General features: G+C 38.2%; 1 protein-coding gene across 3 annotated transcripts; it reads left to right on the forward strand.

Moving 5' to 3' along the window:
• Positions 1–607: 607 nt before the first annotated feature.
• Positions 608–23,603, forward strand: IL1RL1 (interleukin 1 receptor like 1). Of its 3 annotated transcripts, XM_010727886.4 has the most exons (11): positions 608–714; positions 3,469–3,539; positions 5,292–5,493; positions 5,781–5,949; positions 6,036–6,198; positions 8,106–8,174; positions 9,696–9,828; positions 9,919–10,070; positions 16,909–17,049; positions 17,682–17,840; positions 22,021–23,603. In XM_010727886.4, the coding sequence occupies exons 2-11, from the start codon at positions 3,473–3,475 to the stop codon at positions 22,365–22,367; spliced, it is 1,602 nt and encodes a 533-aa protein (XP_010726188.2). In that variant the 5' UTR covers positions 608–714; positions 3,469–3,472; the 3' UTR covers positions 22,368–23,603. The 3 variants fall into 3 exon arrangements, with proteins under 3 accessions (XP_010726188.2, XP_085070500.1, XP_085070507.1); XM_085214374.1 differs by lacking the exon at positions 3,469–3,539 and having other exon boundaries at positions 615–714; XM_085214381.1 differs by lacking the exon at positions 3,469–3,539 and having other exon boundaries at positions 615–714; positions 5,786–5,949.
• The last annotated feature ends 3,589 nt before the right edge of the window (positions 23,604–27,192 follow it).

The following is a 27,192-nucleotide window of genomic DNA, read 5'->3' on the forward strand; positions in this document are numbered from 1 at the left end:
TGCTCTTAAAATATCTCTCTGATATTTGATGGCCTGTACACCTGCTTATGGCAGGCACAGTACATTGAGCCACTGTCATCCCTGCAGAGACTTCTCCCACTCCTGCATCCTTTTCCAGTGAAACGTCTCTGCTCTTCGAGCCTTCTTTCCCTCGGAGACCTAATCTATCTGTTGGTGCAGACATCTGCTTTCTCGGGGCCCTTCTTTTATCAGTTTAGCTTCAGTGAGACAGTGTCCATCACTAAAAACTATTTCCAGTGCCTCAGCGATGTGTACAGCTGTTCCGCAGGAGTGCTACCCCAGCAAAGCCGTCACTTTTTTTCAGGCAAAACCTGTTTCAAAGCACCCTCTGCTGGCTGAGGATTCCTGCTTTGCTCTCTCCAGGCATGTGAGAAAGCCAGGAACTAGTCAGCGGGCTTATTGCAGTACAATCAAGATAAAATGGCATAGTTTGCGATTAACAGAAAACCGATGCCTTTGGCAAAAGACATCTTATTGATAGGAACTAGGAGATCCCCTCTCTGATATGCACTGAAAGCTACTACAGTCATTTGCAAGTTCTGTTCAGTGGGAGGTGTCTCAAGTGCTGCTATAAATTCTGCTCCTCCAGATATGCATTGCAGAAGCCAGTTAAAAGGCATTCCCAGTAATCTGGTACAAGCAAAGGACTCAGCCCAGAGCAAAGCACTTCTCTACTGTGTGAATTTCCAGAGGGTAGGTCAAATATTTTATTATTCAGCCAATAATAACTGATGCTGCTGGAAACTGTGTCTAGAATTTTGTAAGAAACTTTATTTCTGTTCACTTTTGCTCCTCTTTATCTCAAGAAAAATTATTAGATTCAAAATATACGATATGCTGATGTGATAGACAAATAATTTTGGGACCAACATAAACAACATATGGACTTATCCATAATGAAGGTTTATTTAGAAATGTGTTTGTCTTCAGTTTTCTGGCAGATAATTTTGTTAGTTATTCAAAAACTGAAAATAGTTGCTATGCAATTTAGTATATTTATGTAATTTCTTCCTTGAAAATATTTTCTAAAAATAATTTATATATGAATTCAACCATTTCTGTATTTTAATACTGAATTTCCTAAATTTTATGCTCATAGTTTTAATTGTTGTAGGTGTCAACTGTTGTGACTGTTCTGCAATCACATCAGAGTTACTGTTACTATTTTAGTGGTTCATTTTCAGTCAGAATGTGTTCTCTGGTTTGATGAGAGATGAAATATCTCTCAAAGTATGAATGAGGGAAGTCTCTGTGAATGTATCATCCCACACAGTCATTATTTCATGGTATTTTTATGTTGTAAAGCATGTCAAACTTTCTAAATTAGAAATTGCAAAAGCATTTTCAATTTTTCTTGGTATGCTTGGACATGGTACTTTAGTCATGTCCACAGACTTACATGAACAGCATTACAAACAGTTTGTTGGCAAATCTACTTTTGGAAAAAAATATCATGAAATGTTTCTAGAGCAGTTCCCTCTGGAGAAGCAAGGAGCTAAGCCTGATAGACTGCTACCTCTAACACAACAAGGTGGTTCTTCATCCTCCTTTAAAACTGGATTATTAGGGGCTGTTTGGTTATACTTGAGATCAACAGAACTATTGGCAAAAATTTATTTGCTTAATAAATCCCGATCCTGGCTTATAATAATCAGGATACATGAAAATCAGCTTCCTGTTCCCACTTGCCAGTCTAGTTTGCTCCTTGGTAGCGTGAGAAATAAGTTCTCAAAACAAAACTTCTGCTTGTAAATGCTTTACTGTGCTCTTGCTGTGAGCTTTCCTGTGTGCTAATTTTCTCTGTATCCTGGGTCACACAAAAGCCCAGCTCACGCTGAACCCTCTCCTGGGCCAACTCGTTAATTCCTTCCAGGGCAAAGCTGCTGATGTTTGTTATGTTGAAAAGTAATTCCAAATATCTATGAAGCTGGTCTAAGATTTTCTTAAGATTAAATAAGTCGGTAGCCCGCACATTTTTGGATGCAGTGCTTTACTCCAGCTCCAATGGAAATGAGCAGATATTCACACAGATTGTTTCTTGGAGGTCCTGGGTGGTCATTCACTTCCCGTGTCAACAACCTTGCTGGGATGCTGGATTTTTCAGGTCTGAACTTCACATTTTCCATGAACCCTGCAAATACCTACACTGAAACACTCATGCTTTTCTCTTCCAACATTAAGTTTTATTAGAGGATGTTTATTAAACCTTCTAAAAGAAGAAGCTTTCCAAATCACTACAAAGTGAATGATGTTTCAGAAAGCACAAATTTAAGTTTGTTCTGAATTTCAGACTTGGCACAGATGTAGACTTGTCAGTGTTTATTTAGTCTAGAAATCTTTGGCACCGAAATAAAATTCCTTGCAGTGTGACGGCAGTAGTTATCCTGCCTGCACATTTTTTTATGTATTTTTCACAATTCCTCCCGTGCTTGCTATCTATAGAACAGAGAACAATTCTCTTCTAACTTGCTTCCTCTTGACAACTTATTTGCTGTCTGTTGCACTGTGGGATCACTCCTTCCTCCTCTGATAGCAACAGACATTGCTCTGTAATCTGCAAGCAAAGACATCATTTAGGAGAAGGCTCTATTGATGGTAAATAAAGTGTTTAGGACTCCCTAATATATTTGTATTGCTTATCTACTATCTCTTGACATATTCACAGAATACATCCAGACCAATGTCCATAAATCAATAGCTCGTAGCCTTGATACAGTGGCTTGCTGGAGTGTGCCTGAGCCACAGCAGGTGCACGTCAATTAGACACACAAGAAAACATCAATGGGTCCTAGAATCTGTCCTACTACTACTGTATGAGGGCAATGTATATTCCTTTACCTACCCTTCAGTCCATTTCTTCACTTTCCCCTTTGGGTTTGCACTGTTGATGATGCTCATCTGCTTCCATTCTTGCCACTAAGCACTTACCTGTGAGGAGCTGTCATTGAAGGTACCTCCACTTCCACTTTCCAAAAGAAAGAAGGTGGTATGTACCCACACACTAGATTGGATGAAAGCTTAATTCACAGCCAAGGTATGTATTTTGAAATCCAAAATATGTCCTTTCCTCGATTAAGGTACAATTTTTCATTCTTGACAGTGAAGAGAATGTCATAATACATTTACCTTCCTGAAAAACAAAACAAAGAGAAACAACCAAGAAAGAAGAGGCTTCTATCTGAGGCCCACCATGGCAGAAAAATTTCCCCACCCTTAAATCAATTGAAGGCATAGCACTAGTTTTAATGTTGCATCAGTTATTGCATTGACCATGGAACAAGGAGCATCACCTCAAAGCTGCAGAAGGGTTGCCGCTTACCCACACATACATTCTGTACAGAGCAGCCCACATGACTTAGCTTATCTCTGCATGATGTTGTTGTCTGCTCATAGATGTACATCAGTAGTATATTTTGATAGTCTTTTTTTTTTTTTTTTTCCACTTAGAAATATGATGATGTATGTACATTTGATCTTCCTATCTATCTTCCTCCCGGCTTCTGTGATATCAGAATCATGTAAGTCAGATTTAAAATATTCTTTCTGATAGATTTTATTCAGCAAACTATTCCTGATTTTTTTTTTTTTAACTAAAATTGGCTAGTTTATCTCAAGGCATATATCACAGCTTAGAAGTTGGCTCTGTGTTGCTGTTTCTCCTTGTATTAAAATGCACTGAGTGCCGTCTATTTTTTAGACATTAAATCCAGGCTCTGCTTCTGCTCTAGGCATCTCTGCAGGCAGAAGGAAAAGCCTCTTTGAGGGGATTTGGGAGTAGCTTTTGTTCCTGGCTCCAGCTGGGCAAAATCCCCAGGAGCGAGCATACTTAAATTGCATTGAGCAGGGTGGTTCACATGAGCACTTTGTTGCAGCAGCTCTGCTGGCCCTGCAATCATTTCCTACCAGTGACACTGCATTATACAGCACTCATGTAGTACTAGTTTCCAGATGAGCTGTGTTGTCTGAGAAATATAGAAAGATGTTATCTCTAAATATTTCCTTGTACTCCCAGTTTTATGGAATGAATGCTAATTTTTACAAACAAAATTGATTTATTGAGAGGCTAAATTCTGCTGAAGAATTCACCAAGATAACTTTCACTGACATTGCTATGTTTAGATTAGGCCTCTCATCTTCCTGTGTTCCTCCTCCTCTTCTCTTTTTTCCTGAAGAGTACTGTATTTCCATTGCGTTGCTCCTTTGGGGCAATGCAGGACTCATGGATGGGAATTCTGTTAGAACGGTGAGTTCATGCATACTTATACCTGATGTGGGCAGTTTAGAGGGGTCTGTAAGGCCATCTGAAATGTCAGTGGAGAAGGATCTCTTCAGAAAGAACCAGGACCAGGAGACAAGCGTTAATCATGCAGAAATACTCACCACCTAATCTGCATGCCACATGTCTGAAGCCAGGTGGTGGCAATGTGCCCCCAAATATCATTTTTTGATGGAGATTCTCTGTTTCCATTGCCTATTTGGTTATCTGGTCTCATTTTTTATTGCCTTATCTTTTGTAACTCCTGTGCTGTCCTATCCAGTTTTCATCCTCATCAGTTTTCTCTTTTTTAATCTTCTCCAAAATGGAATTTGACTTTCAGACTGAAGTTTCTATTTTCAGCAGCCAGTTTACTGCTCAGGTACCACAACACTTAAATCTCTGTCAAAATTTCCTCAAGTTGCCAAGTCAAACTGTTTCAAGTTTCTCCAGATCATTTCAGTATTACATTCACTTATATTTAAAAAAAAAAAAAAAAAAAAGTTTTAATTCCTTTCTCTCAACTCCATCCTTTCTTTTCCTTTTGTGTGTGTGATTTGATTTTCTAAGTCACTGATTTCTCTCATTCCTTTTTGATGGCTTTTCAACTTTCCACCAGATCCTTCCTTTTAGTTTTTTGTTTTGCTTTGCATTGAACACTAGAGACAAGATCTTCTGGACCTCCTTTATAACAATCTTATCTACACCCTTCCTCCTGCCAGTTGTTCTTTTCTTCCATTAAAAATAAATAAAAATTCTCTATATTCCCTTTTTCTGCATTGAAAACAGAGCAAAATCTCCCTGAAAAACAAAACAAAACAAAACAAAAAACAAACACAAAAACAACAAAACAAAACAAACCGAATATACCAGGAATCAATTTGCTTTACGTTTTCTTTGAAAGCTTGAGGATGATAGATAGAGGCAAATGATCTAGAAATGCCAAGTTCTTCTCTATCTTCAGTGAGTCTAAGGCTTAATTCTCCTGAGATTTTTATCTTTTGGTCGTTTGCAGATGATGCAATTGAAGGTGAGGCTTTAGTTGTAAGATGTCCTGAAAATGATTTATCTGCAAAAGTCACCTGGTATCACACAGACACAAGGAAAAGAATTCCTGAAGAGGAAGAGGGATCACGAGTATTTTCAAAAGAACTGTTTCTTTGGTTTCTGCCAACTTCTTTAGAGGATTCTGGAAACTACACTTGTCTTATAAATTAGTAAGTGCAATATAGGAAAGAGAAAAAAATTAAGAGTTGGAAAAAAAATCATGTTTTAAAAATGCATTTTAATTGTTATCTGTGGAAATGATGTCATTTGGTGTACACCCATTTATTTAGCTTCCATTCTGCAATTGCTATTTTTGTAGCAGACCTTTAAAACAAAATGTAACTGAAATAAGCAATCATCCAGTTGCTTTTAAAACAAGACTCACATTTGCTGCAAGTATTCATTTTAGTCCCTATAATAATGCTGTCATTGAATCATCTTTATTCAATTTCTAAAGTCCAGATGGGAGCAAAAAAGAGCGCAAAATGAATGTTCAGGTGCATCCATACAAACGAGGAATGTGTTTCCCAAGCCGGATACTTTATGCAAATGAAACTAGAAAAGGAAAAATTTCTTGTCCTACATTTAAGAATTATGAGAATGCTACTATCATCCAGTGGTATAAGGTAAGTAAAGCAATGACGGTGCCAGCTGTAGGTCAGATTACTGTGGGAGCTATTTGCAACGAGCCAAAGAGAGCTTTGTTTTCCAGGACTGCAGACCTCTACAGGGAGAGAGATATTTCATGCATGATCCTTATATTTTTATTGAAAACCTGAATAAGGAGGATGATGGTTATTATACTTGTCAGTTTACTTATACTCACAGAGGAAAGGTGTTCAATGTATCAGCAACAAGGATCTTTATAAGTGAAGGTAAGACTTGCTAAAATAACAAAGACTTATGTCCCCTTAAAAAAAAGGAAATTTTTGTACATTAAAAAGAAAAATATTTTTGTTAACCTATTGTATTTTGATGAAACTTTAGATCAACATTTTTTTAGGTGAATTTTGTGGGTGGGGATCCAAATAGAGCAAGATGGCACTACATTCAGACCCAACCACATTCAGGCTTTCAGTAATAGTCTCCAATGACCCTGGTTGCATATTGTAGTTGGTAGGGCTAACTGATAGCGTGTATTGTTGACGTGAAGGGGCTCTTTCAAAGCATGCTACAAAAATTCATTTTCTATTGCTTTGATGAGGCAAGGGCCTGTAGGATCTTCTGGTAATCACTGGATTGCTGATATGCAGATGGCATGCAACTCAACACCTGCTGGTCCATCTTGGTTAAAAAAACTTTTGGATTTCTGTTGTCTGAGACAAAGATGAACACAAATGATAAATGAATGGAGCCCACAAATCACTGTAAATTTCGTTCGTGTGAAAGTGGCCAGCATGGCTGAGATGTCTGGATTTTGGGCTGCTTCTGGGATTCAGTGTCCTCAGGGAGGCCTTGTCTTTTGGTATCAGTCAGGGCAAGAACATGCCAGTAATCATCAGTTCTGGATTGTATCAATTTACCAGACTTCAAAATGTTCTTCAGTTGTGCAATCAGGTCAACAGAAAAAACAGTTTGTTCATATTTTTGTTTGCTTTCTTTGAAAAATAGATGTAGTTCATTCATGGTCTGACATCAGAACATTTTGCTGTGGAAAACTGTGCCCAGATCTGTGGAGCCTCAATTACAGTTTTTGCCTTGATCCTCAGTAGAAAAGAACGTACTTGCTATTCTGAGCTGGAGAGAATTGAGATTTGAAGTGAGAACTAGTACATTAGCTTAGGAGATATCGTGCCTTTCTTCCCCCAGTTCCATCTGATAAATACCCTGTTGGTCAATCTCTTCTTCACATTGCATTTTTCTTTGAATGTACTTTCATAAAAATTTTTCTTACTAGTCCAAAATTTTTTTCTCTCTGGTTTATAATGGAAATAGCTCTTATTTACTTGGCACACAGCTATACAAAAATACAGAAATCTTTTTGCATCCAGGCAGATTACTTCATTTCAACGCTAATTTGATTATTTTTCAATCGTTACACAGAAAGAAAGGATTGCAACATAGCATGTGAAATATCAAGTGGGTGAATTGAGTCAGCACCAGTTTTTAGCACTCAGAATACCTAACAATAACTTCTTTGAGATTTCATTAGCCTTTAAAATAAGTTTGCTGGATGAATAAACTGTTACGTGTTGTCAATATTGGCTTATGTGTGCCCCTGCTGGTCTGCAAATCCACACCAATTTAGAGGACATTCCGCATCTGCATGCTGGCAGCTAAAATCATAGCACTGTCAGCTAGCTAGAAAATTACTGTCTTTCTCTGGCTTTTTTTTTTCTTCAAGATACAGCTTGAATGAAAATTAGACACAGGATAGATAAAAAGAGTGTATTTTATAGCAGCCTGGGAAATGGGAATTAAATAAGTTCCTGCATATTTTATAGGGAAATGTGGTTACGAGATTCACAGAAGTGCCTTGATGGGAAGGATAGCAAGCAATGTGCTTTGACTGGGAAATGAGAGTTTGTCTGAATAGCAAGGAAAGATGCAACAAGGGGAATAGATCCTTCAGTTAAACCAAGTGTTTCAGTGTAGCTTGGACCTGTCCGTATCAATAATTACCAGAGATGAAATACAAATATATTGAAGGAGAAATTCCTTCTGAACGCTAATGACAAGGGATGTTCGCTGTTATAGCAAACTGATATAATTCCATTACTTCATAAAATGTATTTTCACAATTTTCTAATACATCCTTCTTTTCTCTCCTTAATCTCTAAAGCAAAGCACTCATCTCTACCTGTTGAAATTTTATTTCCAAAAGATGAAGATGTAAAAGAAGTGGAGCTTGGTAAGTAAAGACTTTCCACTGTTTTTAAACCAGCATTTTGTGGTGACCTAACGAACATCAGCAGCTTCAGGGAGAAGGTTAATTACATTTTTGCACTACAATTTTTACCAGATTTAATTCATTCCAGGCATAACGATATTAAGTTATATCTAAATGATAGGCTATATAGAAATTAAGCAGCAATTTAAAAGTTTAAATAACCTATTCTACTTTGACGAGGATAGACTAGGATTAGTCACATGGTCAATTATAACATATCAGCTGAATGCATGACAGCTTCCATCCACTTCAAAGAGGGCTGTAACTAAATCCTTTGAAACTTCCTGATGATACACTTAAGAGGGAAGAATGGACTATTCTTGCAACTAGAAATACTTCTTGCTTGTGATTTTGGTCCTGACACAACACCTGCATCTCTGTTGATGAATGAAGGAAAGCAAAGGACTGGTTGCTGGTCCTGCCTGTGCTGGCTAGGGCTGAGTGGATTGCTCTGGTTGGAAGATACTGGTTGGAATGAAAGGATAGGGAATGAAGCAACAAATAGAGGGTTGGACGGCCCTTTGTGTTCTGGAACATGCACCTAGCTTCCTTTCGTTTAAGACTGGATGTTCTCAGAGGTTCAGATTTATTCCTCATAACTTGTAGCATCAGACTCCAGGCCCAAACACTTCTACGTGGAAACTTATTCCTGTTCTTTTTTTTCTTTCCTCCAGTTTCTCTATCACTCAGAATTAGAGTGCCAGGCACCTCTCTCCTTAATGAGCTAGCTAGAATTTAATGCCCTACCTTTCTGGAAAAGTAATTAATCTCAAAATGCATGGTGCAAATGTACTTTAACTTTAGAAAACACTGTATCATTTCTATTGTCTTCTGTTTGCAGAATTGAAGGGATTTCTCCACACTCCCTAATACCAATTCAGGATGTAAATCATAAGATTTTTTAACTTTACCTAAGCCCTGTTTTGATGCGTATTAATGTGGAAACCTTTAAATTGTTTTAATTATATTTACTTCACTGCAACAGTAACTCTTATTTCTGGAATAAGTATTTCCCCATAACAAATGCATAAGAAGATATTTCCTGTTTTAATTTTATCCCATTTTTCTCTAGTTTTTCCAGCTTGAATAAAATCCAAGATAAGAATCTGCAAATAAAATTTATGATAAATACTGTATATTGAAAATTACTATTTCCATGTATGCCTATATGTAAGACAGCATTTATTTCCCATATTCCTCAATAGCTATTACATGGGTTAAGCATCACAACTAATGTCTATTTTCCTTCAGAGCGTCATATATAAGTAATTTATTTTGTAGTCTCTGTTAATGTATTAGATATTTTGTTCAAATATCCTTTTAGTATTTCTTTTCAAGACACTCCTGTAAATCATGTTCTGTGCTTTAGCTCAGGAAATGCCTAAATTGCTAAGGCAAAACTTAAAAGTGGTATGAAGATTTGTAGAAAAAGATGTTATGAGGAAAATAAATTTATTCTTATTTTTCATCAATCTTCATTAGGTACTGCTTTTTCTCTGAAATGTCAGGCCCGGTTGGGGATTAAGAAACAGCCTATAGCTGTTGTCACATGGGATGTGAATAAGATACCAGCAGAATATGCAGATGAAGAAAAAATTCATCAAGAAATTATTTAGTAAGTGCATATAATATGTAATAATCTTTTCTCTCTATGCAAATTATTCTTAACAGCAACCAGTACCACCTCTTTTTCTCTCACTGTTAGTTTTGAAGGACAGCACCAAGAGTACTATGGAGAGGCAACTTTGACCATTAGTAACATAGAACATACGGACTTGCAGTCCAGTTTCACATGTGTAGCAATGAATGAAATGGGAAACACAAGGAGCACGGTGACGTTACGACTCAAAGAAAAATGTAAGGATAAATTTTGTTTCATAGTGTCTCTTGCATACTTCACTGTTAGAAAGTTGTTGGTGATTTTATTTTTTCCCGCTTATTTCACCCTATTTTTCTTTCATTTCTTTCATTTTATTTATTATTTTCTGGTAGTATGAAAGTTTCTTCCAAAAAGAAGGAAAAAACAATCTCCCTATGTATTGAAGTCAGTGGCAAAAATCTTGTGGCTTCATTCCTTGTGAAAAGCCTTGGGGTAAATGCAGCTTTGAGGATGGTATCTTGCTGGGAGAGGGCAAAATTTCAACATGAGAGTAAATATGAATAGCAGGATGGTGCACTGTGACAAGCATGCCCCGATTCTAGGATATTCCTGTTCATTCCCCATGAACATCACTGTGCCTACTGTGTGCCACACAGTGTGTGAGTAACGCTTTGAAAGCTTCCTCTCAGCTTCAATTTTAAATTCATTGTCCCAGTCATTTCTGACAGAGAAAGAAAATTTAAGTTCAGTAAATGGTGGGGTCTGAGATGGTCTTTATCTGTTATAGGACTCTTTAATGGGGATGGTCAGATCCCCAAAAAGCACTGTTGCTGCACCACAGCATTTGAATCTTCTGGCAGAAATGGTGGTCAGTGGTTTCCTTTGTTATCCCTTTAAATGTGCAGAGCCACCAAAGATCTTGAGAGTCAACCACAAAGCCCTTAAAGAGGGATTCATTTTCTATGAGGGAATGATTCTAAGAGTAAAATAAAGTTTATTCTGATCACAGGATTTGCGTAGCTACAGATCTTACAGTATTTTTCACTGTTCATAACTGCCTTCAAGTAGAAACACATTTCCTTGTAGCCGAGATTAGAAGGGATGTAGGTGGATTATAGCAGAGGAGAGGGCATCACTGAGGAGGACAACCCAGAATTCCTGAAAGGAGTGTGAGAGGGAATGTTTTGGTTGCATGTTGCCAGGTGAGTGAGAGTTTAGCACCTCTCTGGAAGCTCAGAGAACATCAGCACTGTGATGAATTATCTGAGGGAATGTTCTTGCAAAGAAGGGGAAGGAAACTAAGTAACACTTCCTGTTAGCCATAGAGCAGGCAGTGGAAAACACTTACTGGCCCCATATTGCAAACTAGATGAGGGAAAGGAATGAGTATACTTGATATTTTGTGTTCATGAAATGATTCATTAAACCTGATTTCTGCTTCACACAAACCTTATTTTGTTTTTATCCATAGGTCCTCAGTAAATGTTCAGGAAAGCTCTTTGTTGCTGCCTGTGTTGTGTGGATGTCTATCCCCTTCTCCCTGTTGCTGCTACTGTCAAGATGCCTGCTTCTGCTGCTCGTCACTGTTGATGTGAGCAAGGCTAAACCCAGAAATGGCAGTGCTCTGCTTTAGTTGTCTTTATTTGTTCCTCTCACAGACCAGCAATTTTTGTGCTAAAACAATGATAGCTTGCCTCTGAGTAAAATAAAAATGCCTCAGGGATTCCTTATGCCTCACATCTTGTAAATGTGTAATAAAAATGTGTACTCTTCTTTTTTGCTTCTTTTTGTTTTCAATGAAAAAAAAAAAAAAACACACAGATTTTTATTTTTTAAAATATGTCTATGGTTGTTCCTTTGTTTTTCCCACAGCGTAACTCACGTCTCCTAGCTGCTGTCCATCAGTGTGCTTTTCACACATTCCTGCTTTATGTTCTGATAATTTTTCGCCAAAGCATTTAGTTTGGATTGCATTATTATTCTTTGTAGCACAAGCCTGTGATAGGAAGTAAGAGATCTGTATATGTTGTTCCATTTGCTACTGAAATTAATCTCTTTCAGGGGCATTTTATAAACTAGCTAAATAGCAGCAGAGATGACAGGGTAAGGGAAGAAACAAAGATGCTGTAGGCAACTGTATCAGAGTTGCTCTATTTGAATTGCTTCAGTCTTACAGTCATCAAAAACGTGCTGAATGAATGATTTGGCTCACAAAACATTTTCCAAGGAAGCCAGCGATTAAATCTAACATTGAGTCATAATCAAGTACTGCAAGTACCAGCTCATTGTTAGCAGTATCTTTGATTTTGTTAGATTGCTTCGATACAATTGTCATCCACATAAGAATGAAAAATTGCCAGAGAGGAGTGAAAAGCTTCTATCACAGCCAAGGGTGGTGAGAGCTGTTTGCTTTTATCTCTATGACAAACAAAAACATTCCTTAATATTGCCAGGAAAGAACGTCACTGACAAAGCACAGGGGAAAATGTGCATGTTCGATTCAGGATGTGTGCTGTGCACTTATGTGTATGTTCATATATGTGTGTGAAGAGAAGCGCAGTATGGTGAAAAAAGAGTATATCCCAAGGTTGTTTTTTTGTTGTTTGTTGTTGTTGTTGTTGTTTTTACTTGTGTTTTTAAATAGGAGATAAGTGCTGCTAAGAGAAGTTCTTGACGATCTTGGTGATTTTTTCCAGCCTTACTGCTTCTATGTTCATGTGATTCTTTGGAAATGAGCAGCATGACCCAAGTACCTCAGTTTTCAGGAGTGACACAGCGCCTGGTGTGATTTGGTGGTATTCAAACTACAGACTGTTACACTGAGAGGCTGCTGCTTCTCCTGCTGAGGAAAAGCTTTCTCTGCTTTTTCTCATCCAGCCTCTGCATGGACTTCGACCATCCCTGGTCAATACGAAACTCTTCCTTCAAGGTTATTTCCCATCCTTTCTCTCTTCTCTTTTCCTAAGTCTGCTTGGTATCTTTTGATTCCTTCGCCAACACTTTAAAAAAAAAACAAAAAACAAAAAACAAAAAACCCCATATTTTTTATATTTCATAATACTTCTGGAGGCAAACTTAAAGAATTAGCTAATGAAACAGGCTGTTATACTTCCCCCAGCTCTTTTAGTTTTATGCTCCCATATTTAATTCCAGAGATGGTGATCATCCCATATTTTACATTCCATCTTTGCCACAAGACACACCATCTCATGATCTCAGAGACCATCTGCACAACTTCTTACGTGGTGTCAGTCTCTGGTCAGCATAAGGAATTTGTGATGTCTTTTCATTACATTTTCTTCCTCTTTTCCTGGTGAGGATATAGCAAGTCTTTCTGAACACCAGGCAACAGGCATAGACTCTGATAGTGAGTTCATAGCAAGTGGAAAAACACTGGAAATGTTAACTCCTTCTACCAGCAAACAGGAACAGGAACCTGCCTTCAGCATTACCTTTATCTGCCTTCTCAGAGATACAGGGGCTGTCAGAATATCTCCCAAATGCCACTTTTTTATTAATATCTAAACCACCAGCAGCTTCTAGTTCCTCATCTTCACTCAGGGCTATTTAAATAGCTGAATATTGTGTTTCATAGGTCTGACTTACAAGCATTGTCTTATTTCAGTTCTCATCTGCAAGAAAGTGAAAAGTGCTCAGGGGACCACAAATACTTTCAGAGTGAACACTGTTCTGTAGAATGCCCCAAATTCCAGTCATTCTAACCCAGTTCAGCCCAGCACACCAGACCTCTTCTTCCTCAAAGTTATTTCTTGCTGACGTTATAGCTCATCTTCAGTAGACAGGTGTGGGCAGGAATTCCACACCCAGATCTATACTTTTACTGTCTCAAAGTGTGTTCCCTTTAGAAGCCAAAGAACTTACAAAAAGGTGCAGTTCTCCCTGCATCTGTCAGGAGAAGCCTTCAAATGTTCTTTTCTGGGTTGTTTTCCCTAGCGTCTCAAATATTGTTTCCTGAGAGCTGGTGGTTCTGTGTTCTCATTGCACTTGAATTTAAATAAACAGTACTAAATGACAGTCAGCTTGTGAACTCTCTGCCACTAAACATTGCAGTGAAGTTAAATGGAACAGCAGGATCTGATCACCCTTGTTCAAGGCCTCCAAAAGTTGCTTCTGGCCATTGCCCCCATTATGCTGAATATATCTGATTTATTCCAGAGAAATGAGAGGCTGAGTCAGCCGTACTGGGAACTGAACCTGCTCTTCCAGGAAGGCTCCAGTGGAGGTTTTGATCTGAAGCGATACAAGTTATACAAGCACAGGAAGTTTATCACTTTTTTTCAGAATTGGTCTAATCAGTGTAAAGCCAAATATAAACGGCTCCTTTTAGGTTCATTATTGCCGAAGTTGTTGTTGGAACCTGTTTACTTTTATGTTTGCTTTCTAAATGCTTGATATATTAGAACAGTATTTGTAAGGTTGTGGCAAGCCCAGGGTCAACAACTGAAACAATAAGAAAAAAAATGACCGTCTCTGTCCCTTGGATAATCCTCAGTAGGTCATGGAAGAGGTTTTCCGAGTTTATGGATCAAACCATACATTTGAACACGGACAAAGTTCCTTTGTAGGCATCATGTGATGCAGTCACAACTACAAAATAGCCAACTTTGCTATGAAGGAAACTGGTTGGTTTTCTTGTCTACTTTGATCTTATTGGAATGTATTTTTTCCTGATCTCTTAATTCTGGTGAGAGTATTCTTCATCAGATAGATACCTCACGGTTGGATGTTTCTTTCTCCCATTAAATGGGAAAGAAAGAAATAGAAAGAGTCTAAAAACACTGTTGGAGTTGCCTCATTTCCTGCTAAGTGAAGTAGTAAATACACTTGTAAGCCTTTTGTTTATCTAGCTTTTCAGTGTCATTTCTCAGAGTCTATTTCTTTAAGGTTATCTCCACCACAGTGCACTCTTTTATTCATCATTGTCCCTGAAGATGATCAAGAAATGAGTAGATGTGGTACTTCGGGACATGCTTTAGTGGACAATATTGGTGGAAGGTGAATGTTTGGGCAAAAATGATCTTAGAGATCTTTTCCAACTTTGATGATTCTATGACTTCTTGCAAAACTCAGGAACCTGTTAATTTCAATACAAGAGGCTCTTCACTGTCAAACATTTTATCTTATTTCATTCAATCAGGGCAAGTCCAAGAGAAGCTCTAGAATTGCTTTTTGGTTGTAAAGGTCAGTGCCTTCCACTGGAGTTTGCTGGCTGCACACAGTCTGCCAGCAGTTCCAATTCATCTTGTTGCCTTTTTTGTAGAGGAAATGGACTTGGCTCTTGGGGATGCTGTAACATGTAGCTCCTCAGTGGCCAGTGAATGGCCTGCTGCTGCTGCAGCCATGTGTATTTTGTCCGTTTTACAGACAGAGGGAGGTAAAGACCTGGAAGTCTGATTCCAGATCTGAAGACATAAGGCTCGTCTGGGTTGAGCTGCTACCAGTACATGTAAGCATACTCCATTAGTTGAGATGTTGTGAAGCGTGCCAAAAACTCCACTGTAATGCTGAAGGATACGTGGTTCTACTAATACTCAGAAGCAGGGTATCGCATCAGGCAATTGCTATGTGAATTGCTACACTGATCTAAAATAAAAATATAGGTGGGGCTCCCTTATGCAGATATGATGCACAACCTGTTCTTTCTCACGTGCATTTCTTTGGGATTAAACTCCATCATCCACTCTGATTCTTCTGAGGCCACGTATTATTTTAATCCAAGCTAATTCAGTGATCTGAATACAGAAAAGTCTCCAAATCACTTGTTACTGCAACTATAGGACGATGAATTACCATGATGGACTGGAATAAGTAGATAAATAAGGTGGGCTACAAATGGAATTATCTTAACTGGTTTATCAGTCAGAGAAAAACTATATGGAACTGCTCGGAATTTACATGTTAAAATCACAAGGAATCAAATTAGATATCTCTCATTTGCTTTGGGGTAGACTTCTGTAAAGCAAATAACTTTAATCTTCCATCCAAAGGAATAATGCATCCTGTATGCGTAACTGCTATTAAATTCTTTGATATATCAATTTCAAACTTGGTTATCTGGAATTCATAGTGTTTTCAATACTGAGTCTGGGTGACTTCAATACGTCCAGAACACAAGTCAAAAATTTCTTCAGCTCTGTGGCTGTAATAATCTGTGGATCAATACAGCTTTCTGTTTTCTAGGCTGGAGAGGGTACAAAATGACCTTGCTTCTGCCTCCCATCATCTCTTACTGCGCCAGAACTAGATGACATCCAGAGGCTATGCGTATCTAGATTGACTTCTGCTATATGTACCACAGAACAAGAGGGCAAATGTGCAAATATAGGAAGCCCTCTGGGCTGCTACAGAAATGTAGCTCTTTCTCAAAGGGTGATAATCACAATCTTATCCTAAACTGTAAGCATATGATAGCTCAGAGCTGATGATGGCTGTCCCTGATAGTCTTCACCTCTGAGTCTGAGGTGATCAGGTTCAAGAGCTCTTCCATGAGGGAAGGTGAAATCACAATGGGTGACTCCTTTCTTCCCAGTTTTCTTTATTTGTCATTGATGCTTTATGCTCCTTGTCCCTGAAAGGACCCTCCTCTGCTTCTGGTGTAGTTTATCTTATTTTTATGGCCAGATTCACTCTGTTTTCCTGCGTTCTTTTTGCATACTCTGATCTTATCTTGCAGATTTTATAATTTGCACAAGTTTCTTTGCACTCTCTTTGTGCAACTACGCTCAAGCCTCTGCTTGCCCCTGTGTGGATGTTTCCTATTGTCAGGCTTGGGCTCAGCTGCCTCGCAAAATGCTTTAACATCATAGCTGGTCATGTTACAAAATACAGATATCACCGCCAGCTGCGGTATTCAGTGCACTTAGGTTCAACACACGTGGATATTCAGTATGTATTGCCTAGTATGCTTCTACTTCAGGGCTGCAACAGCCCTCTGTGCTGGATACACCAGCTGGGGAAGGAAGGAGTTTCATCAGGGTGAACTCCTTAAAGCCACAGCAGAAGATAACAGAAGCTAAGACTTCAGCTAACACTTCATTTCTCTGTTTTTGTTTTGTTTTGTTTTGTTTTTTGCAGCAGGTCCTAGTGTCCTCATGATTGCTGGATTTCTAGTTCTGCTAATGTCAGTAGCAGTCTCTGTTGTACTGTATCAGTCCTTTCGAGTAGATATCATCCTGTTGTATCGGGACTTGTTTCAGGCCTATTCGGTCAAGGATGGTGAGTAAGCATTGGACAAGAAAGTTTAAATAAAAGGATAAAACAAATCATATGGAAACAGATAAATCTGATAGCTATTTACTAACTCACATGCCAGTTGAGCCCAATCCTTCCTTTTTCATTACTTCTTCAATCATTATATAAGAAGGAACAAACAGCTCTGGTAGTGCTTTGTATTCAACTTTTGCCTTGGTTCTATAGTGAGGTGTTACATATACAATAAATTCAATATTGTTTTCACTTTTAAAAACAAACAAATGCACACAAAATTGTTTGCAAAGAAACATTGAATGACGTTGAAAATCTGATTTAAGAGCCTTGTTATATTGCTGAAATAACAGATGGTGATACTCATCTCCACTTCACTGAGTCCTTACTCTATGTGCTTGGAGATACATCTTTCATGTTGCGATGGTCAAATTCTCCGAAGTGGCGAGTGCATAGGACATAACAGTTGACCGTGGAAATATGTGAACACTCTCTAATTTCCAAAGATGTATTCAGTGATGTACCTCGTTATGATTAGCAGCAAGATCTACTTAGATCTATTTCAATCTTCTTAGATCTGTTTTGCAATAGACAGCTCTAATTCATGTTAACTTAATATACTTTCCTCTTGTTCTGCCTTGCAGATGGGAAGATATATGATGCCTATGTTATTTACCCCCAGAGCCACACCAATGAAGCTACTTTTGTAGAATATTTTGTTTACCAAATGATGCCAGATATTCTGGAAAATAAATGTGGCTATAAATTATGCATTTATGGCAGAGATACATATCCTGGAGAAGGTAAGTTTCAAATTAAATAATCCACTGCATTATTTATTGCGTTGGAGCAAGCTGTGTTTCTAGACCCTCAAGGTGGGGGGAGGAGGAAAGGAGGTACCTTTGCATTCCTGAGCGGGTTGCTCATCCCAGCAGCTACTGTGCCTGATGTGTCAGGCAGGGTGACATAATGGCACTTTGTTGTTGTTGAAGTTCTAAGAAAAGCAAGCCATAGGGTTCAGCACAAGTTGTTTATCACATTCTTGGGTGATGCAGGAAATGTGACCCAGAGAGTGATTCTTTCAGATGTACACCTGCTCTTCGGATAGTGCAAGTCCGCACTGCCACTATCTGGACAAAGCATGCATGAGTAGGTCTGCAAGACACTAAAGAGAAGAGAAGAAAATCACAAATTAAGTTGAGTAATTAATCTTGCTGTTATCACTTATGTTTTTTCAACCTGTGGCAATGGTGCTAAAATTACAGGAAGTTCAGCTTCTGTATACCAAGGTGACCTACTTTCACTTCATACAATTCCCAGTGCTAATTCAAGAGACATTCTGTGTTTTTTACATCAAGTTCCTTGTTTTCTGAAGTGGAATCTTGTTAATTAATCAGTGTTAATTTTCATGTGGACATCTCTATGCTATCTCTCTCATCAGCTGTAATCTAGGTGCTATCTGCTTTCTGCTAGAGCCGACTTGTGTGTCTTGTGCTCTGGTGTTCTATGGACCAGATGTTCTTTTTTATCAGAAAAGAGGTATGAAGCCACAGGTATCTCATTTTGAGTTAAACATACCCAAAATCATCTGCATTGGGCCAGATGTGATTCATCTGCTCAGAGCTGAGCCAAGATCACTGATGTTATTCTTTTCTGGAGAGTAAGAAAAGTTCTGCCTGGACTTGAGAAAAGCCACTGCAATGAGAATGAAGACAGCTGCAAGCGTTGCTGAGGCAGACTATACCTCACTCACCTGATCCAGAACAATGAAACTCACAAATATGGCAATGGCAAAACAATATGCCATTGTTTGTTCAGGTGATTACAGGACGGTATTTTCTTATGGGACACTACTCTCAAATCTTCCTGGAGAAAACAGAGCATAGCATGCAAATGAAGTAGAAACTGCGTGACTAACAGGGGCTCTACTATGCTGGCTGAAAACCAAGACGTTTTCAGTCAGCAAATGCATTAGTGTATGCTTGTAACCCAAACACAGTGAAGACTCACCAAGCCTGCCTAGGACAATAAGTTTATATATATATATTTTTTTTTTCCCATTTGATTTTATCAGATTTTTTTATAATTTTGAAATTTAAAATTTCTTAACAATTACAGAATTGCAACTACCATAAAGTTAGTGTCAATTATATCAACAAAACTAATTTTGACAACAATGAAAAGGATGAATGATTTTTATTTTTTTTACAGTATTAACCACCAATGCATAGATATCCCAGCACAAGCCTGAGGGACATTGCTGTCTGGCACCACAGAGATCTCCCTTTCCTCTCTTCAGTCCTAGGTACTGGCAGATAGGGGACCTGGTTCTTCTGGCTACCAACATGTGAGCTCTGGGCCAAGGCAGCTCTTGCTCTTCTTAACTTGATAAGGGAGAGTATTGCTGGTGTCAACTGCCAGACCAAGTTCACTCACAGCCATCAAAGCAGCAGACATGAGCATCCCTCCTTGTCTGGCACTGACCATTGTCCTTTTCCTTTCCATGCTTACATTCCCTGCCTTCTGCAGTTGCCTTTCTTGTCCACTTTCATGCCTCAAAATGTTTCCAGCTGTGTGGAAAAGCTGTTCAGAATCAGTCTGTCACGGAGAGTGCTTAAAAACTCTCTGATTTCAGACAGATTTACTTTACCAAATACTCCCTGCTCTTGATTACTGTCTGTTCTTAAGCCTTTTGTTACCAGATTTCCAAATCACAAACCTTATAATTAAAATATGCTAACCACAGAGTAAATCAGGAGTATTTACAGCAAATGCCACTTGGAGGTACTGTGATCCTTCCTGAAAATGTAAATTACCATTTGGTGAATCATATTTTTTTCCCAGTAAAACTATGTGTATTTCCAGAAAAAAAAAATACAGTGAGGATGTAAAATGGAAGTATTATTTCAAGAATTGTTTATGACTCTAGGTTCCAGAGGAGAGCTTTAATTTTGTGCTATTCTAATAATGAAAACCAATACAAGGAATTCAAGTGATGAACAGTGCTGTATAGCTGTTGGACTCCCACTGGTTTTCCTTAATTTACATTATTTTTGTTTTTTAGTTTTATAGATTTAGGGAATTTTTTACAACTTAACAGATGCCCATGGAAATACAAACACAAGTTTGCAAAAAAACACAAGAGGTTTCACCAACATTACCTTCTGTTCCATTCTTTTCACAGTCTCATTGTCTTGTCAGCCACTTTCCTTGACACAGAATCTGACTAAACACAGAGCTGCTGTATCAGTAATAGACAGAAACATGAGAAAATAACATAAGAATGATCATACTTCACTGGATGAATGCTTTATGCAACCAAGTGTCTTACCATCAGCAGTGACCATTGGCAAATGACTGGAAAAAACCTTAAGAACAGGGCAGGTTTATAATAATACTTCATCTAGTGTACTTTCCCAGCAGTCTGTGGACTTCAGATGCTGGAATTTCTATTTGTAACAGCTGATGTTTTTCTTTCTTTTTCTTTTTTTTTTTTTTTTTTAATTCCACACTGCTTTCTGCCACTTTCTAAATTCATATGAACTTTTGATATCCACAAAATATGTTATAATGATTTCTACTGCTGAAGTATTTGCAGTCCCATCCTCAACATTGCCATAAGTGTGGCATCAGAAATCCAAATGCAGAACTAAATACCTCCCCAGGTTGCATCATCTTTCAGTCCTGAGCTCAGTGAACTGTACTTCAAAGCCGATATACATATTTTTTAAACCCGTACAGTTGTGGAAACTAAATATATACAAATAGCTGCTGATCTAAGTTTTTCTCATCTTCCAAATGACCTATTATTAGGGTTCTAATACTATGGAAATCTAATGAAAAAAAAAGAAAATGAAAGGAATTAGAAACAGTGAACTTCACAGAAAGGCAAATTGTTAGCAGAGAATGCTCTCATCATGAATAAATAGGTCAGAGAAGAGTTATCTTCCTTACCCTTCCTTATCTAGAACTTTCTCCCACAGTGTGCCAGCTCTTGAGGTTTCTAAGTACAACACCCAACACCACAGTTCTAATTGTGACTGATCAGCTGTCTCTAACATTGCAGAGGGAAAGCAAAACACCTTTAGTCATGTTGATGTATGAATGTTGAGCAGATGCCAGTCCACTGCACAGGCTTGCATATAAATTAGCATTCTATAGCTCAGGGATATTAGCACACCCTCTAAAGGAAAATAAGCTTCTTAGAAGTAAGTCACCGAAATCACAGAATCCTAGAATCATAGAACGGCCTGGGTTGAAAAGGACCACAATGATCATCTAGTTTCAACCCCTGCTATGTGCAGGGTCACCAACCACCAGACCAGGCTGCCCAGAGCCACATCCAGCCTGGCCTTGAATGCATCCGGGGATGGGGCATCCACAACCTCCTTGGGCAACCTGTTCCAGTGTGTCACCACCCTCTGTGTGAAAAACTTCCTCCTAAACTTCCTCCTAATATCTAACCTAAACCTCCCCTGTCTCCATTTAAAACTATTCCTCCTTGTCCTATCATTATCCACCCTTGAAAACAGCCATTCCTCCTCCTGTTTATATGCTTCCTTAAATAACTGGAAGGCCACAGTGAGGTCTCCAAAAGGCCAGTTTTCATGTGTAAGTACTGCAGGATCAATCCATAAAGCCTAAAACTTAAGAATATACTTTCTTACATGGAAATTACGGTTCAAGCACAAATATGGTGCAAGATCTACTAAACTTGACCAGATGAATTAGAAATTCCATACAGTTCTTAAGAGCAATGCAAACATTAAGATTTCAACTAAAGAAAACACCTGAAAGGAAACTTTGATTACTGTGAGATTTTTAAGCCTTTTTTTTTTTTTTTTTTCTAATGAATAAACTGTACCTGACTGAAGTGGTATGAAGGTTATTTCTAATTACAAAATAAAAGAAATGAAACGCCTATACAAAAGAGTCTATGAAAGAAATTTCATAGTCTTGTTGTTTTTTTGTGTGCATTGCTAGATAAAGCGAATGCAATTGAGAAGAGGATACAGAAGAGCAGACGGTTGATCATCCTTCTCACACAGCAGCTGATTAACTGTCAAGAACTTAACTACGATCAACATATTGCTTTATACAATGCCCTCATTCAAAATGATACAAAGGTGATCCTACTGGAAATGGAGAAGATGGGGACTTATGAGAATCTTCAGGAATCTCTTAGGTACATAATCAAGCAGCAAGGTACTGTCAAATGGAAAGAGCAGCACACTGTGCACCCACAGTCATCCAATTCGAAGTTCTGGAAACACGTGAGGTACCACATGCCAGTGACATTCAGGTCCTCAGACCCAGCTAATGCTGGGTGAGCAGTCTGCCCAAGAAAATGCTGGTACTTCATCAAGTTGAACCATCACCGTATGATTCTCTTTTTGCTATCAGTAGGTACATTATTTTGCAGCCTGGACATATGCCTGCATTTTTTCCCCACATCTTTCAGCCACTCAGTTGAGTAATGATAAGGGAAATGAATGGAGCAGGTCTAGGAGCTGAGGAAACTTTGTTGAAGTTCGAGAATTCAGTAAATGAATCATTCCAGGCAGACAACAGAATTTTGCAGTCACAGGAAACAGAATCTACCCATGCCCTTCCTATATATACTTGTACATATTACTGAATTTTTTGGTTCTGAATATTCTGTAGATTTACTTTATCTTTCTAATACAGTTGATTAAACATAAATGCCTTCTGTACTATTTGACTGGAAAGTATCATGTGGTGTTCTTCACTTTATCCACCATGTGTTCCTTTTTGATTCAGTAGTATTACTCATACCATGAAATTTAATCTTTCCTTAGCAGGGATGCTTCAAGAGAGGCTCTTTGGAGACTAATGTGAACACAGCATTTATTAGAAATGAAGTCTAAAGGAAAATGTATACATTCTGATCAACCAATACATATTAAATATATTCATACATAAAAGTGAAACTCAGAAAAGGAGAAATTATTTTATAGAGACATCAAAAGTGATTTTGTTTTCAAAGCTGCTACATATTTAAATTCTTATAAGTAGTAGTATTTTAGATCTATCAAGTATGATTGCCCGTGCTATAACTATTGTTACTATTTTGTACATTGATAGCATTAATTTAAGCTACTGATATAGACTCACTGCAATTTTATAATTGCCAATATTCCTCTTCTTCCCCCTTCTTTGATCTTATTCCTGGTTATTATTTGTTCTGACAGAGAATATCCTGAGATGCAAAGGTCAGAATGAAATCTCTTCTGAGTGCAGGAATGTATGAACAAAGCGTGTTTTAGTGCATATATCCTTGGGAAATCTAATCTTTTTAGCTTCTTAAATACAGATTATTACTTTTAGTCAGAGAAGACCTGGTTTTGAGCTTCAGTTAACTATAGAGATGGACTCGAAAAGTGAAAATTAGAATGTCTTATGCCACCACATCCTTTTATTGTACAGTGTAGATATTTATTGAGTATGGAATTTCAGATTCATGGATGGCTGTTGGAGTAGGAAGACTATATATGAAATACATGTGTTGATATTTTTTCAACATGACATTAAAAAGTGGAAACAAACCAGCTTTTCTCTGATTTATTATATTTTCAAGTGCCCATGTATTGATTATTCACCACAACTGTAAAACATTTAATGCTGTATTTTATCACTCTCTCATTAGATCATATTCAGTACTAGGACTCGTTCTTAAAGATCCCTCCATATACATGTCACCATCTCTTTCGAAGCTCCACAGAATGGATTTGTGCCCACCAAAGAGATTTGGTTTATTACAGACTTAGGTCAAGATTTAAATGGTTGCCACAATACAATTTCTTCCCATGGAAAGAATACTAGTACTAAGGCATGTATAAAGGCAGGATGGCCAGCTGCTTTTCACTATGAAATCTTTTACAGCAACTTCCGATGAGGACAAAATATTCCCTTTCAAGACGAAGACAAAATCAGTTTTTAATAGAATGTGTGTTCTGAGCACTTACAAGGAAGGAAGAAAGGATGATAAGTGGGAAGGAAGGAATGATGATACCTGAACTTCGGAGCTGAGAAATGGAAGAGAAGGTACAATGGGGAAATGCAGGGTGATAACAAAGAACTGGGCTGTTCTAAAATCAGGGGATATCTTACTGATACTTCTGTACACCAGCTGTGTGAGCGGGATGGTGAAAAATAAACCCACTAATCAGCTCTTGTGGTGGCAATTCTTTTGCATCAAACTTCATGGCTAACAAAAAGAAAATATAAGGAAATAATACCAGAAGTGCTCAAGAACTCTAAATGTGGTTTACCTGCCCTTAAAGAAAGAAAAGGGGTAAATTCTGAGGGTAGCAAAAACCTTTTACTGAGCCTAGAGATGAGTATGTGACTGTAGTAATGGCAGAGAAATGCAGAAGTTGTCACTGCTTTTTATATTCCTTGGTGGTTAGTGGAAAGATCAGAGATACTCACTCAGTATCTTTCTACAAATATTATCACAGTTGTAGAACTGTGGTATTCTTTTATAACACACACAACTTAGTGAGTACCTAAATTGTTTTTTTATATTTCATATTGTCTTGGATACATAGAAACTACTCCAGGCAATCTGGAATAATGAAAAGGAAGTGTGTCCTGTGTAAAAATCTCTTATGTCTCTATAAAAAGCTTACAAATCTTCAGATGCTCAAAACTTAAACTAAACAGAAAAAAAAAAAAAAATTGCTGTAGATTTAGAACTTTCATCTAGAGATTTAATGCCCTTTAACTTCTGCCCTATGCTTCCCTATTCTTGGTACCACTGAAAAAGTGAATCAGGAAACCAATTTGCTTTCACTAATTAATAGAGAAGAGTCAGTGTGGCATCTAGTGGATGAACAGCTACCAAAAGATTGTGGACAACTAGAAATAAATTAAAGAATACTGTTAGAAATAAACACAGTGAAATTTTCAGGGTGTACATACATAATCTCCTGGTACCCATACCGCAGCTCAGAATCTGACACTGAGAATTCAGTGCTGACCTTCTTATGTTTTAAAGGAACAGAAGAATCTTCTTGGCATGTGATGTGAGAGTAAGGAATGAGCTTTGATTTTGTTCACTTCTTGATGTCAGTGGTGAAGATCTTGGTAACTTCCATGGTATGATACCTAGCTCCTGTCAATATAAACTATGATAACTGTGTGGTGACTGAGCACCAGCATAGAATGCCCTGAGTGGCTGCTGAAATTCCCTTTTTGGAGATAATTCAGTTTGGACGTGGTCATGGGCCTCCTGTTCTGGCTGGCCTTGTTTGAGCAGGGGTTGGACCAGATGGACCCAGAAGTCCCTGCTAGCCTCAGCCACACTGTGATTCTGCCCTCTGCAATCTGCAGACAGCAATTAGGATGTAATTACATATACATATACATATACACTTGTCCTTTGTGTGAAGTGTTCAGACAAAATTATATTTGGATGATAATATTTTTTACTGAGAGAGTGAAACTGGGAAATTTTTCACTGAGAGAGTGGTGAGGCGCTGGCACAGACTGCCCAGGGAAGTTGTGGATGCCCTGTCCTTGGAGATACTCAATACCAGGATGAATGAGGCCTTGAGCAACCTGATCTGGAGCCTGATTTAGTGGCTGGCAACCTTGCCCACAGCAGGGGCTTGGAAGTAGATGATCTTTGAGGTCTCTTCCAACCCAAGACATTCTATGATTCTATGCATTTGTAAAACTGATATATTCTGTTGAAAAATTATACTTGTACAACCGCATGTTCCTGATCCTTTAGAGTGTCAGAAATAGAGCTATTCCATAAAACTATTTCTAGTCTTTACAGATCTCAGCCTGTTATGAAGCAATATTCCTTTCAAAATACATGAAACAGAAGATCTCAAGGAACAGAGAGTATGGATTTAGGGGATAACATACATCTCCAGCCACATTTTGAGCAATGGCAGTAAATGGGATGCTGCTCTCTTGAGTTGTGAAAGGCCTTTGACATGTTCTCAGTTTGTGATACACAGGTAAGTGGACAGTGAGTGGAAAAAGAGCGGGATGAAAGCTTATGCTGGATCAAGAGATTGTGATCAGCACACAAACTTCAGCTCACATTAAATTACTAGTGACATCCTTTGGGACCTAATTTTGGTACGAATACTCTTGAGTATCCTTATAAATGACCTTGGAAATGTGACAGATCATCATATAAACAGATTTTCAGACATAAAACGAATCCAAGAAGAGATTATTGACCCATTGGAGAGCAGGTTGAGCATTACAACAGAACAGTGATATCAACAAGGTTCAACTCAAGACACACGCAAAGTGCTGTGTCTGTGTTGAAAAATTCCCACTCAGCAATACAGCCTAGAGATCAATTCAGTACAAAACAGCTTTGCTGTAAAGACTGTACATCCCGGTGGACACTGAAGTGAGTTTGAGTCAGTAGTGTGCTTTGTGACAAAGAAGGACAACTGCTGACATACTGGAGCGAGTGCTGGGAAACACCTCCAAGAGCACAGGACGTTGAGGGTGAGAACAAGATCTCATATTTCTGTTTACAGGAATCCGTATGAAAGGTAGAGAAAAATGATGGAGCCAGATCTTCTCAAAGGACCATAGGAATGGGTTAAGAAAAAGCAAGTGATAACTTACAACATGGGAAATTTCTATAGAAATTAGGAGAAAGTTTTCACTGACAGATGGTCAAATGCTGTCCATAGAAGCTGTCAAGTTTGAAAAACATGCAGCCTGCATATTCTAAAACTTCTGAAAAACTTCTGAGGCTTCTGCAGACATATTATCAGTTGGGAACCTGCTTTTTGACATCAGAGATAGGTAATGATAAAAAAAATGTTGGAATATAACTTAATGCTTAGCTAAGAACTAATGTAGCTCATGTGTAGAGATAGTAGAAGTAAACTTAAAAGTACTACCAGTTAGAAGAAAGAACAATCATAGTCTGGGGTTACAAGAGCTGGATGTGTTGCTCTTTATCAAAGAATCAGTTTCACAGTTTCAGTTAGCACCTCCGTAATGTGTGGTGGATGGAAAAGGGTAATCAGCTAGGGCTGACTCGCTGGTGGAGCTTCACAGAAAAATCTATTTTCAATATCAGCATGAACTTCCATTTTCATCATGGCATTTTCACCCTGCCACACTGAGCTGTAGTTATTTTCACAGCTG

The sequence above is a fragment of the Meleagris gallopavo genome, chromosome 1, assembly GCF_905368555.1.
Source record: "Meleagris gallopavo chromosome 1, MGAL_WU_HG_1.1, whole genome shotgun sequence".
Taxonomy (NCBI): Eukaryota; Metazoa; Chordata; class Aves; order Galliformes; family Phasianidae; genus Meleagris; species Meleagris gallopavo.